At 35.1% G+C, this 15417-nt stretch overlaps 1 protein-coding gene across 1 annotated transcript in view; it reads left to right on the top strand.

Annotated features, from left to right (window-relative positions):
* Window positions 1-15417, top strand: part of LOC104290588 (long-chain fatty acid transport protein 6-like) — a 42424-nt gene that overhangs the window by 22722 nt on the left and 4285 nt on the right. Inside the window, 5 exon segments of the mRNA XM_009889700.1 lie at window positions 1834-2028; window positions 10684-10774; window positions 12506-12704; window positions 13315-13412; window positions 15397-15417. The exon segment at window positions 15397-15417 is cut by the window's right edge and continues 2 nt beyond it. Coding sequence (XP_009888002.1) covers window positions 1834-2028; window positions 10684-10774; window positions 12506-12704; window positions 13315-13412; window positions 15397-15417 — 604 coding nt within the window.

Below are 15417 nucleotides of genomic sequence, written 5' to 3'. Positions count from 1 at the left end.
CTTCGTTCCAGGCTATGGCCATCGTCAGTTTCATTGTACTATGTTATGCAGTACTTGTTAATAATGATTTAGCATTAAGTCAGGGAAGTATGTGCTTGTGTGTTTAGAAATGAGTTTTGCGTGTAAGGTTAGGTAGTAGGGGAGAAAGGAAAAGGGAAGAATTGGGTTGTAAAAACAAAATGGTTAGTGACTGAGGGAGGCTGGTGAGTAATGTAATTTTGAGGTAAAATAGCAGGATAATGCCTCAGATTGTAATATGCCAAGAGATATCTGCTTCTAGGGAAGTAGGTGAGTTCCTTGATGAATAATTCCAGCAAGAGGACTTAAGTTCCAGAAGAAAGACTCTGAAGCTTAATAAAGGAATTTTTTATCTTTCTATGAGTTACTGGTTTTGAAGAGGGAAGAAAAGAACTTGTTCAGTCTTTGTGATTTAGAGGAGGAACTTAAAATTTCACTGTGCTTGCAGTTTTTGTTACAGAAGTGAATCCTCATGAAAAAGTTAATTTGGCCAAGACATAAGCCTCTGAGGAACACTTCTGTCTATGTATTTAGTAGAAGCTTCACTGTTTTTAACATCCAAAATTTTTATAAAGATTCCTGTTTCAGTCAGCTGACCAGATCTCTTCCCAGAAATAATTTGTTGTGCTTTTATGCCAGATTAAAGGTACTAAAATGGATTTTCACTCTAAAGACATACCTAATTCATACTGGACTAGAGTTGGGAGGGGAAAAAGAAACTATAATAGAAGAACAGAAAATAGGGACTGTCTGCTTGCTTTAGTATATGTATGTGGACATGTATACACACAAATAGATATAAAACCAGGATGAATATGTGCATATGTGTACACATGTATATAGAGAACGGTTTGTATACATTTGTATAATTGTACATATGTAGAGGTATATACAAGCAGTGTTGCAGTACCAGAATGCTATGTAGTTCTACAGGTATGTGGTAACAAACTGTACCTATATTTATTTTGTGCTGTCTCACTTCTTAGGCATTCTGTATTTCCATTTGCAATGATTAAAAAGGGAGTCTTACTGTAAAATAGGTGAACTTAAAAAAAAAAAAAACACACAAAAGAGAACAATTTTTTAGATCTTTTGCCTTCTGATACTTCAACTTCAATCTCATTGTATTTTAAAGGTGCTCCGTGCAATTGCAAGGTTTGGGAATGCATTCATAAAATTTTAGAGAGTCTCACTGAACTGGATGAACACATACTATTGTGTTTCTTGTAATAAAATACGGGACTTGACAACAGTAAAGACTCAAGATCACCAAGAAATAATGTATTCCAAGTAACATTGAACAAAACCTTACAAGTCTTAATATTGAAAGAAATACAGAAGATGACTTATATGCAATGTGTGGGAAGGAACAGATATTACCTGTGTGAAATCTGCTTGTTTCTTATAATCACTCTGAAGACACAATAAAGTAACTATTAATCTATGTAGACTTTAATCCCTTGACAGAAATAATTCCTGATTTCTCTTTGCTTCCCAGTTTTCTAATTCTTCTGAGTGGAAACAGCCTGAGATGATACAACTTTTAAAATATGGAAGCATTTATATAAATTAATATAGCCATTATTCAGGAAATAATTTGCTTGTTCCACAAGATAATAGGGTTTTGATTGCAGTTTGCTACATTGTAGCTGTAGGCAAGCTATGCCAGCTTTCTTTAATTGTTGTTTTCTTTTCGTTGTTGTTGTTTATACTTTATGTATTTAAAGAAGATACATTTTTCCCACAATATATGCAACAATCAAATGCATTTATCAGTATATTATATTTTAAATTATTTCTTTCTTTTTTTAACAGAAGGAAGGAGAAAAAAATCACAAAGTCCGACTAGCAGTTGGAAATGGAGTAAGAAATGATATATGGAGAGAATTTTTAGACAGATTTGGAGCTGTTAAGATCTGTGAGTTTTATGGTGCTACTGAAGGAAACATTTGTTTCATGAACCACACAGGAAAAATTGGATCTGTTGGACGCACCAATTTCTTTTACAAGGTGACTATTTATTTACATTGTACTTTGTAAAAGGGAGTCCTGAAGGTAAATGCATATCTCAGTTTGACCACAGGACATGGGACTGCAGTCATAAATCCAAGGTAAATTTTCTAACTTAGTTATTGCGAGTTGAATTGACCCTTTGTAAAGTCTTGGCTGCCAAAGTATTGCAGATAGTGCTTAGCACCCAGCCCAGTTATACGTTCAGCAGTAACACTTGATTTTTCTTAAGGTTCGCAAGACTCAAAAAGGCCTTGCCTCTCTTCCGGAAATTTTGAGTAGATTTCGAGTATCATTTCAAATCTCTACTATATTAAAGGACAAAGAGGAAATTGGATTCTAAGAACTCATCATTTGTGGAATAAACATAATGACTTAATGTTCTAAAGTTTCTATTTAGAGCTGTTTTCAAAGTGTATATTTATATTGCATGTTACTATGTAAATATTTGGCATAAATGGGAATTAATAGTAATTAAAAGAAAGTAACATGTAGGCAGATATAATTTTTAGACATAAATTAAACATAAGTGCAATTAAACATAAGTAACAAACTACTCTATGTTTAGTCTGTATCATTATTCAGAAATTTCAAAGATAACACAATACAAATATAATCACTGTTGAGTAATTGTGACAGGCAATACTTGCCAAGGGTATTAATTTAAAAATTCTATGCCCCTTTATCTACCAAGTCTGCTATATTTATTTGGTTTGTTCTGAGTTACTAAAGCTAGAAAAAACGTACTTTTTTTTCACTGCTTATTCCATAGTCTCTGTTTTGTATTTAATCAGCTTCAACAATGGAAGTTATATGTCTTGGGGAAGAGGAATACATATTATTCATGTCACACATGGTGGCTTTTCCTTCGTCCTTCTGAATAAATCAAGAAGAATTTATTTCAGCTTGAAATCCACAAATAGATTTTTCCCTTTGGGTCCTATTAATACTATCTCTTAAATGGTTTGAGAAGTCAGTAAGTAACGTGTTTTAAACTTAACCTAATAATATGAAAGATTATTTAGCAAGGCTTTCTGTCAAGGAGACTAGATATTTAACAGTATGTTGGTATTTATGCCAATTTTTATTCTTCTTGAAATAAATAGGACTACACACATGGGCCTGGAACTTGCAAATTAACCGAGATACCTATCTGTCCTGAGACACCTGTCTATACATACAAATCCTGCCGACTTAAGTGGCATTTGTGCTCCTGAGGAGAACTAATGGTAAAATGTTCTCACAAAACTTTTTTTCAGAGAATGATGTAATACTATTGTTTGGAAATACATCAGAGGTATCTTCTGATGATGTGCAAATAGATTTCTAAGCAGCGTATGTTCCAGGGTCCACAGCTTCAGTACAGTATCACCACATTACGATCACCACAGACTACTTTACAACTTGGGGCCAGAGGGATTCTTCACTTCTGGGACAGGAACCCAGACTGCAGGGAGGAACCTGGAAACACTCAGAAAAGCACCACAAGAGCTAGTATTTTTTTCAGAAAGTGTTGAGAGCTCAGGAATTTAAGAAGACCGACTCTGCTGAGTCTGTTCTGCATGACTGATGCTCTTTAGTGGGCACAGTGAACATCTGGTGCTGATGGATGTCTCTAGAAGGGTACAGAATCACTGCAGAAAATCAGGAATCTGGAATTCAGGGAGTAGTAGGTGAACCAGGAACCTTAGGGCTTATGTTAATTTTTGCTTCAGACTTTTTCTAAGTAAGTCACATGTTTTAATTATTTTAAACCTTTTTTTTTTTTTTAATCTTATGAAATTTTACATTTCCTCCAAACCTGAGTAAATTTTCTTTCAGTATTTCAGAACTTTTGAGAGAGTTTTGTCATAAATCATTAGCCTTTTGGAAAGACTACGTTAAGGTTACAACAGATAAAGGATTAGACTTGAAATTACCTATTTATTAATTTAATTATCTGTATTTTTAATCAAGTAGTGTGGGGGTTTTGCATGAATTAATAGTGGCACTTCATATGTCAATAACATATGACGTTTGTGTTTCCAAAGGAAAATATTAGTATTTTGGGGTTTCTTGCACATCAACATCCTACTTTTTACTCTTTAATGATCAGACTTACAATTTGAGTTAGTCACTGTACATTAGGAGGAAAAAATAGCTCATGCAAACTGCAATTAAAAAATAAATGCAGTTGTAGCTGATACTTGATCTCACTAGACATCTTTTCTATAATTTATATACTACTCCAAGTTGGAACTGTTACGGTCTATGGAAACATCAGTATAGTCTGCTAAGATAATTATGGATTGTCCCCCTTGCTTACTCAGTATGAATATGGAAAGACCATAAGATATTTTATGAACCGGAAAAAGCCATTCATTCCATTTGGCTTGGCTTGAAATCAATTTTATTCTGTCTTTTTCAATACTCTCTTGTCCCTAGAAATAAATCTACAGTAAGTCTTCAGTTATTTCTGTAGTTTTTGTCATAAGGGAAGTAGATTAAGCACATTATTAGCGAGCAGGCTCAGTGTTTAGCTACTGCCATTCTCTAAGGGGCCTGAGGTGTATTGGCTCCTAACCCTTCCCCCAGTGTGTATACATTTGGCATTCTATGACTGTACAGTTTGAGGGAAGACTGAACGTTGTCACCAAAAACCAGATTCAGTGCAGAGACAAACTACCTCACCTTGGTTACATAGGCATGGTATGTCTAGCCAGGTCAGTGGGTGGATCATATGATCCATTTTACGTGGGCATAGAACTGCCCTAAAACTCTTCCAAATTAAGGAGCTTCAGGGACTCCTCCGTCAGTAGCTGTTCCATATTTTGGTCCAGAGCATTTATGGTTGTGTGATCTACACAGTCTCTCTCTTCAAAAGAATTTGTGTCAATGGAACAACATGACATACTGGTAATATTAGAATAGTTACAGGTCTCCAATTAACATTTCTGCATTCTGTTAATTACTGGTGCTCTGCTTCTGTCACTGGTGCAGTTCATCTGGATGGCAGTTCCTTCAGACTACAGACTTATTTGCAGGAGCAGATAGCTCCCTTGTATGCTGAAGCAGAGTGGTGTTGACACAAACAAGGGCTTAGATATTAGTGCAGTTCCATAAAAGTGTACAAGAGGTTAAGAAAGAGAAGGAATGTTGAAAATATCATGACACATACTTTTTAGTGATTTTTTTTTAAGCAAGTACATATTTAAACAAATACTTAAGTTTGGGGACCTTCTATATATGTTTTTGGTTACTTCACAATCTGTGAGTATCATGACACAAACTATATATTTTAATGTCATTGATAAGTTCACTTTGACCTATTTCAGGCATTTGTTGTGGGTTTATTTTTTTAAATTCATTTTACAGGTTACAGATTATTAAAAATGCATTCTGAAGCGTAGCTGTTGTGTTTGTTTTACTTCAGTCTGAATGACATCTGCTGGACATCTAGCAATATGTAAAGGAGAGCAGCTTCATTTCTGATTTGTTGACCCATGAATGATCTGAAGTTAAAAAGGGAGACTGTTTTCTGCTGGAAAGCAGAGAATGGCACAGACAAGGCCCATCCATCCAATTTCTCATGCTTTTATTTCTTCAAAGAAGTCCTACAACAACTTCTGAAACATTCTTCTCTTGGCACATGAGACTATACAAGGAGACACCCTTAGACATAATCTCTAGGGATTTCCTAAACACCTATTTCTTAAACTGGGAATAGAAAGAAAGAGAACTGAGAAAGGGAGAAAGATGCTTGTGTGTTCATATATGTGATAAAGGAGAAGTAAGAAAATTGCTGTCTTTCTTCTGGCATAATTGCAAGTCGGAATGAAGTAAAAGCAGCATAAAACCCCATACACACAGATATTGAGAGTATAGTAGGAATAATAGCAGGTAGGTTTCAAAGCATTATATTTTTAGCAGGGAAAAAGGAAAAGAAATAGGAAGGCATTTCTGTTGTAGGTAGTGGCAATGACACAGTTTCTAAAGGTGAAATGCAGACAAAAGTTTAAAAGACAAACTGAGCTCTCAGAGTGAACAAAGTAACTTTTCCATCAGTAACTGCCAAGGGTTGGGGAAAAATACTTGTGATAAATATTAAGGTTCTACATAACACATTAATTTTCATAAATAATTTGGAAGACATAAGTTAATAGGAAGAAACAGATGAATGTTATAGAAGTTGCCAGACATCCAAGAACCCACTGTGTCTGAGATGTTAACTTGAAGCAGTGCTCTTGTTTGCACTTGTTTATTTTCACACTATGCTCTTTATATAAAAGGGATTGGTTTATGTGCTTGAAAGTATCCCTGTTGTGTATGAATAAATCCTTCAATAAGGATGTTCATATACAATCAACGAACAGAAAAGTAGGAGTCTCTGAATAGCTTTTTAGCTGGTAAAAAAAAGTTTTACAAAGAAGATAGTGTATAGATTAATATAGTAGTAATATAATAAAATACTGTTTATATATGGCATACATATGTATAGTTAATATTAATGATTGATTTTATTGTAATGACATGCATTATGTGCGTATTTATCTAAATGTGATATGGGAAAAATCTATAAGACTCTCAGTCGTGTTACCAAATATACATATAAATCCAATTCTTACACTGAAATAAATTCTGAGTGATGGCAGAGAACATGCAATGGGAGAGTGGGACTAATGAGATCCAAGGAAGCTTGTAAGAAGGGCTAAAAATAACCCATAGCGAGTACACCTGAAAAAAGGGCATGTAAAAAAAAATATTCCAAACTTTCTTTATAAATGTTTTTTTTTCATTATTTTAAGCATAAGTATTCCAAATATTACAAGAATCTAAATCTCTTACTTAAAACTGTATGGATCAAAATCAGCTTTGAGCTGAGAAAGATTTAAATCTTATAACAGATAATAAATCATTTCAACATATAAAATATCCTGTCTTTCACACAGAAACACAGAATTAGTATTTTACACTTTTTTTCATACAGTCATAGAACTTAAGTGGCAGAAGATATACTTTTTAGTTTAGAAGTAAACAGAGTTAGGTTTAAGCAAATCTTAAGACCCTGGAAAACCAGATTTGCAGGAAGAACATTGGCAGGTGTTAATCCAAGCAATGGAGGCTCTGAAGTTCATTGGCCAATAAAAATCAGTGTTGTTTCTGGTTTTTTTGCTGGTTTTGAGCTAAAATTATCTAAGGTACTTAAAGTGTATTCCAAGTTGTTTAATTATAATATGTGGTGATTCAGTTAATATTAAGCATAGTTTTAAAAGTTGGTTTTTTTAGTTTTGTTTACTTTCTGTAACAAAACTGTGGGGGACCTATACATCTGCAGCATAAATGAGGCATTACAATTGTATTTTTAAAACATTTATAAAATATGATGATAGTATGCTCTGCTCCAGAATTATTTTTTTTCTTACATTTCACTTTTTTAAGATACTTGGAACTAAATATAGAAAGTAGAATCATAGAATCACAGAATAGTTTGGGTTGGAAGGGACCTTTAAAGGTCATCTAGTCTAACTCCCTGCAATGAGCAGGGACATCTTCAACTAGATCAGGTTGCTCAGACCCCTGTCCAACCTCACCTTGAATGTTTTCAGGGATGGGGCATCTACCACCTCTCTGGGAAAGCTGTTCCAGTGTCTCAGTACCCTCATGGTAAAAAATTTCTTCCTTCTGTCTAGTTTAAATCTACCCTTTTTTAGTTTAAAGCCATTACCACTTGTCCTATCGCAACAGGCCCTTTCAAAAGGTTTGTCATTTGTCCCCATCTTTCCTGCGGGCCCCCTTTAAGCCTTCTCTTCTCCAGGCTGAACAACCTCAACTCTCTCAGCCTGTCCTCATAGGAGAGGTGTTCCATCCCTGTGATCATTCTTGTGGCCCTCCTCTGGAGCTGCTCCAACAGGTCCATGTCCTTCCTGTGCTGAGGACTCCAGAGCTGTATGCAGTACTCCAGGCTTGTAATGTAATGCATTGTTTTATCAAACAGATATTCTCCTACGTAATTCAAGAATATCTCATCTCTAAAAAACAAAATAAGTAAAAAGCAATAGCCTGTGATCTTTGTTTTCTGATGAAGGTTCTGTGAGCACTCACTATAAATTGAATTTAGGAATTTAAAAAGTATTTCCGAAACAATATGTAAACTCACACATTTCCACTCAATTAAGAAAAAAAGGGGCAGGGGGTGGGATGCTGTTACTAGACAACATCCAGGCCGCATACAAGCAGACAGTAATGTTGCAGTTTAACTCATTTTAATTTTCAGCTAGATAAATGATGCTTTTTGTTTGGTACATTTATGTGGTGCTTTAGGGAGTAAAATGTAGATTAAAATGATGAATGCTGTATGCAGTACTGTGTGAAAATAATATGGTAATGCTTCAACAGTTCAGGCCCTGTTTTCCAATAAATTTTAAGTAATTAGATAAAACAAATGTAGGCCTGTACCCAAACTAAATGCTTTGCTCTGGAGCTTTCATTTTCTCATATTTAATATGAAAAGAAAACTGTTTGCACAGAGACAGCTGTTTGCACAGAATGTATATTGGCATAGTTTCGTTATGCATGTCTAATGCAGTATGTGCTTTTTTCTCCTTTTCATTCTGTATTTGCATGACTATTACTTCAAAAAGCTAACTGCCGTAGGCATAGTTAATACTCTAAAGATGCAGGCACTAAAGATGTATGCAGCAATATAAATATAGTAAAAGTCTCAAGTTTTTAGATCATCTCAGACACTTAATTAAAGTTTGAGTCCTTATAACAATTTAAAATAATCCATCATACAGACTAATATGTTGACAAAATACAGCTAATTGAGCTATGGAGGAATGAACAGATAAAAATGGAACTGAACAGGGCACGCTGCTGTTCTAATCAAACACAAAAATATCGGAATAACATTTCATTTTATACCATTTCATTCTTATTATTTGTATTATTCATTGCATTTGTCAGTCATATGAAACCTATTAAAGAAGTAAATATCAATGTAAAAAAGAAAGTGAAAAAGAACAGCATTAATGTAGACAGCCAAAAGAAAAGACTCTAAGAAGACATGACTTGTGTTTATTATGTGTTTATTATGAATACTTCCCTTTCTGTTCATCAAGAATAATAGTTATTTCCAAATTAAGGTGAATTTTTTGGCTCTTAAATTCTTCACTTTGGTAAATGCTATAGTATGTAGTTATTAAAAAAATACTTTTCACTTTATTCAAAAAGCATCCAGTTCTTGGATCATTAATTGATTTTGCACTCTATGACTCTGTTCCTTTGATCAACTGTTAAAAATATGGATTTTTTCAGACTTAGGGTAGAAGCAAAATACAGTGGTGAACATTAAAAAGACTCAGTGAAACAAGTTCATCCATATGAGGATGAAATTGTGTGCTTGATGTTTGATTCAAGTTGCTATTTATTCAGACTTTCTTGAAAAAAAATGTGATATAGCTACAGCAACATTTCCTATTAGGATAAAATAATTATGCAACTCTTCATCCAAATTAGTTGCAGAAAAGCAAAGGGATTTATGTTTTGGCATCCTACCCTTTACTTAAGTCACTTTCATAGCAATTATATTGCGCTTCTTTATTGTGAAGAGTGCAGGTATATTCGTATGTTTTAAAACTTGGTTTCTCTGCTTGCCAGGATTTCTCCAGGAGAAGATAATTGTATATCCTTGGTTTGACTAGTTGTTAAATAGATTGCTGATATACTTCTTTATGAAAAGGGAAATCAGAATCCCCAGCTGGGTAAACTGAAGCTTTAGGATAATAACTGCAAACACAGTGGTCCATATAGTGTCAGGCATATGGTGTCTGTCAATGTCTCTCAAAGGTCTAATTTGGATTTGTATCACAGTAGAAAAATGAAGTGAAATAAGAGTCAGACTGTATACTGGAGAAAAATAGTATTGCAATTTCTAGTGTTGATAAGAGTATCTTGCCCTCTCCTTCAGCTTGCTCAGAACCACATTTTCTGTGATCCTTATACAAGAGGAGGGTTAGTTGTAGAACATAACTAGGAGGAGAGTTAGGTCAGCAGTGGCAGGCCTCAGGGGTTCACAGTATTTCAGAAAAATGCAGAACAAACCCTGATATAACTGTGGAATACCCACAGCTACATAACTGTGTCAAAAAACATGGGATTATATATCCTGCTGCTGCTCATGTTAAGGTTTTCTACCATACACCAGCCTGAGAAAGCTTGAGGGAAAACGGAGGCTAGTTAAACAAGAGTAAAGCCCAACAGGAAGCAGGTTTCCCTTTGCAAGGAGATTTAGGCCTTAGTTTTGCCAGAAGACCCCAAGAACACTTTTCATATCAGCCACCACCATTAAATATGCGTTAAATTCCAGGTATCCCAACTCATGTAGGCTCTCCCAATGACGTGGATCCCATAATTTACTTGTAAGAAAGTTAACAAAATTATGGTTCTATGTCTTCACCAAGTATTTTTGAAAGTTACAAGATTTTAAAATTGGTTTGGTGTTGCTTACCTCCAGGAAATGGTGTAAGTTTATGTACAGAGTATTTTCAGTTTTAAATAAAACTACATTCTACTTCTAGAGAGCAATACTGGAGTAAAGTTTTCCTTGCTTACGTTTGCTGCCACCAGATGTCACTGTGTAGATGAATAACTGATGACCTTTTTTCTCTTTCTTAGCTTTTTTTCCCATTTGATTTAATCAAGTACGATTTCCAAAAAGATGAACCAATTAGAAATAAGCACGGTTGGTGTGAAAAAGTTAAGAAAGGTAAGTGTGTATTTTAATAGAATGTAACGGCCTTTTGATTGTAGTACAAATACTCCAGAGATATTTTTTTTAAGGAGCCTTGCAATTGTGTTACTGTACTATGCCAACATCAGCTATTACTCTTTGCTCTGACAAAAGCAATATGATTTTTGATCTAAGACATAACATTATTAAACATACCAGTGCTGACACCAGAAGAACTTAGAAGATCCTTGGGTGTATTCACAGAAGAACAGTGTTCAAAAGTGGTGATGTGATATTACCTCTGAATATGTAGATAATGACATCTGTGTTTTTTAAAGGAGGTTAACATAGTCAGATGGTTGCCTGAGAGATCTACAAGAAAGATTTTTTAAAAAGAGGTTACTTGATTATAACGGTCTTCAAAATACTTAGCAAATATCTGGTATCTCTTGATTATACTTATTTTCAAAGTGTTTATCAGGTACTGGAGCATTTCTGTTGTACTATAGGAAGGTAACAGCTATAATTAATGCCTGGTAGCTGAAGCAAGAAAAACTGATCTTAAAGGTCAGTTTTATCAGGGAGCTGATGCAGGTTTTTCAAAGAACTTAAGAGATTCTCTCATGGGTCTTAATCAAAGATGGGCACTGTCAGGAAAATACGGTCCCTAAAACATGACATTTTATAGGAAATTATCTGTAAAGGATGTCAGAGTGGCCTTTGAAGGGAACACATGCCCTAATTAGACAGCCGGTCTAAGTTTTTTTCCAATTATATCAGTCAATCTAATAAAAAGTATTGTCTCTATCTGGAGATTTTTTCTTACCCATGCCCTGTATCGTCAGAGCATCATGGCCACAGTGACACTAAAGTGAACTAAATGCTTTCACGGTAAACACTACCAATTTATGGAAAAAAAGGCACAGTTCTTTTATGAGGAGGTGGCCTTAAATTAAAAATAATGCATACCTTTTGACACATATTTAATTTTTTATATTTTCATGTTTATAATCTGTCACTGATACAAAGTAATGTAACTCTTCAACTTTATTGTTCAGAACGTGCTTCCAAAATGTTAGGAGTACAGACAACTATTCCATTTTCAGCAAACTAACACCCTGATACTCTACATGCATAACAGGATAATCCTATCCCCATCTCTCCCCATTTTTTGAGAAAAAAAAAAATATTAAAACTTTTGTATTTTACTCCAAAAAGATAGCAATGAGGCTATATCACAATGAAAATTCTTAAGAAGTGTTCTCAGAACTCCTGAAAAGAGAATAAGTAGGGATTTAATGCCGGGGTTCAACATTTGCTTTATTAACTCTAGTTTTTCAGTAGGAAGCTCATGGAAGTTGAGACTCATCACTGGAAATTCAGTAAGGTGTGGGGCGTGGGAGATATTATTCACTTGAAGTGTACACTTTGAGATGGTAGCAAACCTCCTAGTGAACCCACAATTGATAAATAGCAGTTCTGGGAGAAAGCTGTTTGATGAGTCATCAGGAAGAAACGCAAAAGACTGGAATTTCAGTGGACAATATTGTACTGTGTCTTTATGGTCACTTTGCATGTAGAGGTAATTGCAGGAATTGTAAAGCAGTAGAAACAGGTAAGTTTTTGCTGTTGGGTCTTATGTGCTGAACCCTTCCAAATTTGGTTCCTGGTCATGTAAAATCATATGTTCCAAATTAATAATAATGTAAAGTACAGGAGTTGTGCAATGATACCTTAGGTTTACATTCTTTCAACTTCTCTGTATAGGTGAGGCTGGTCTTCTCATTTCCAAAGTCAATGCGAAGAACCCCTTCTTTGGTTATGCTGGCAATAAGAGACACACTGAAAAGAAATTACTCTGTGAGGTATTTAAGAAGGGCGATCTTTATTTTAATACTGGAGATCTAATGGTTCAAGACCATGAGAATTTTCTTTATTTTTGGGACAGGATTGGAGATACCTTCAGGTATAATCATTGTTTCTTTTCACATTTCTTCATTAAAAACATGGACATGCAGAATAGAATAATACTTTTCTATTTGTTTTCAAGCAGAAGTGCTCAGTTTATTACTATTGTGATGTAGTTTATAATGATCTTGAAGTGGATCATAGGGGCTTAATTTTTGTAAGAAGTGTTCCCATGGAGCTGTATAGTTCATTTCCAGAACGTTTTGTAGAATTACAGCTCTTTGAACAGTCTTTCCATTGAGCATAGTAACTAGTGATGGTTTTGCTGTGAGCAAAGAAGTTGGATACTGAAGTGGAAAGAAATGTATGAAATCGGAAAGACTGGTCACATTTGATAAATTTAGATACATGTCAAAATTTTGAAAACGATTACATCAGATTATCGTAAGCTTTCATTGTGCTTTGTAGTGATAGCTAATACCCAGTACCATTTGAACTGCAAGCTTTGTCTTCTGGTGATCAGATCAATGTACCAACGTGACAAATGGGAACAAGTTTGAGGTGTTGTTAGTCAGAAATTAATGGAGTTCCTCCTAAAATTAATGTTTTTTAAAGAAGAGGTATCTGTATGTTTTCATGGGATTAAATTATTTTTTCGCATGTTTTAGATGGAAAGGGGAGAATGTTGCAACTACAGAAGTTTCCGATGTCATTGTAATGTTGGACTTCATACAAGAAGCAAATGTGTATGGTGTGTCTGTGCCAGGTAAAAGAAGCATTGGCTGTATGTTGTTTTTTTTTTTCCCTAGGTTAGTTTTTAACCCTCATAACTCTTTTATTTCATGTTTTAAACCTATAAATCACTTGAGATTGAACTGTGTAGATGTAGATAATGAAAATGCAACCAGCTTGCAAATGAGCCAGTGGTTTTTTGTGTATGCAGTCATGTGTATTTTTGAGAAGTTACCTTTCATGAATTCATAATAGCTACATAATCTAAATTAAAGTTTAAAGATTTATTAAATTCACATCCGTGAAAAATCCACACATCCATGTGTCAAAATAAAATGTCAACAAGGTAAGAATTAAAGTAACTCTAAAGGAAAGTATGTGAAGACATACTTCTGTCTTATTTCACTTTTCACTTAGCTTCATAATCCATCTGTAAACAGATATATTACAAAACCAAGGGCTAGGTGAAAAAGAAAATGAAGAGAAAAATAAATAAATTTTTAAGAAAGAAAATAGATTATTTTCTTTTTAATAGTTATTTGGGGTTAATTTTCAAGAGACGATCTGGGCTTGATTCCCATGCATGCTAAATCTTCTTTTAAAATGTGTACTAGGTGGGGCTGGGGTAGAGATAAGTTTCTTTATAGGTGTCTGTGTGGTGCTGTGCTTTCTACTGGTGGCTAAAACAGTGTTGATAACTTACCAACATGTGGCTATTGCTGAACAAAGCTTGCCCAGTATCAAGGCTTTCTCCCTGTGGCGAGTATGCTGGGGACAGGCAAGAAGTTGGGAGCAGATGTAGGTGGGACAGCAGGCCCAAACTGACCAAAGGGATATCCCATATCATATGATGCCATGGTCAGTAATAAAAGCTTGGGGAAAGGAAGAGGATGAGACATTTGTGGTTATGGTATTTGTCTTCCCAAGCAACCACCGCATGTGCTGAGCGAGCCCCTGCCCTGCAGGAAATAGCTGGACAGCTGCCTGACAATGGGAAATAGTGAATGAAGTCCTGGTTTTACTTTGCATGTGCATGCAGCTTATGCTTTCCCTATTAAACTGCCATTATCTTGATGCATCAGTCTTCCTGCTTTCCTTCTGCTCCCTTCCCATCCCATGGGAGAAGGGAGGGAGTGAGAGGCTGGCTGGATATTTGGTTGTTGGCCAGGGTGAGCCCACAACGAAATGATAAAGGAGTGTCATTTACCTCTAATTTAAAGCCACACAACAAGAAAGATCATAATAACGAAGACTGACTGAAAATCAGACTCAAAAATATGAGAGCTTATTTCCTGTACAACATTTACCTGCAGACTCCTACCTATTTTCTGCAACTGTCTTGATAATTGCACTTAAACATAAAGAAATCAAGTTCTTCACAGATGTTGTAGCATTAGCAAAAAAAATGTAGAAAGGAGACAAAAGATAAAGTTGGCAGAATGTTTCTGCTGTTATTACTAGCTGATGGCTAAGGTGTGCAGTTATTTTTGATTGCTGAAGTTCATTGCTTTTTTATTTTACCTGTTTGGGTGTTTCCCATAGACCCACAGTGCTCTCTCTTTCCAGACAAACCAGTAAGAAATTTTAATCTCTCTCTCTGTTAACAACATTCAGATCCACAGATTTGAGAGAAGACACTGGCAAGAGAGGAAGGCTAAAACTGAAGGGAAGACATAATTAGCTAATCCAGGAAAGAGGCTCAGCACTCTTGTTTTTCAGAGAGGAATGGTGTTGATGCTTATCCACATTTATTGATTAATATTGAGCATGGGACTCCATTTGCTCTTACCTGCCAAACTCATTTACAGCACTATTGCTTAATTGACCACTTGAATGATCTCCAAGTATATGTAATACCATATAAAATATGAATGTAATCTTCCAGCTTTACTGAAACTCAGAAAATGGTATATGACTGTCAGTTTATTAATGCACTACAGTTCTTTTTTTAAGGTTGATCAATAAAATGTCCACTTTGTTCATGTTTTAAAGTTCTCATTTCGCTTTCTTTCCCCCAGATCATGAAGGAAAAGCAGGAA

This window comes from Charadrius vociferus, unplaced genomic scaffold (assembly GCF_000708025.1).
Source record: "Charadrius vociferus isolate BGI_N301 unplaced genomic scaffold, ASM70802v2 scaffold377, whole genome shotgun sequence".
Taxonomy (NCBI): Eukaryota; Metazoa; Chordata; class Aves; order Charadriiformes; family Charadriidae; genus Charadrius; species Charadrius vociferus.
The sequence above is the reverse complement of the archived record's forward strand: the minus strand, read 5'-3'. Positions and strand labels throughout refer to the sequence as shown.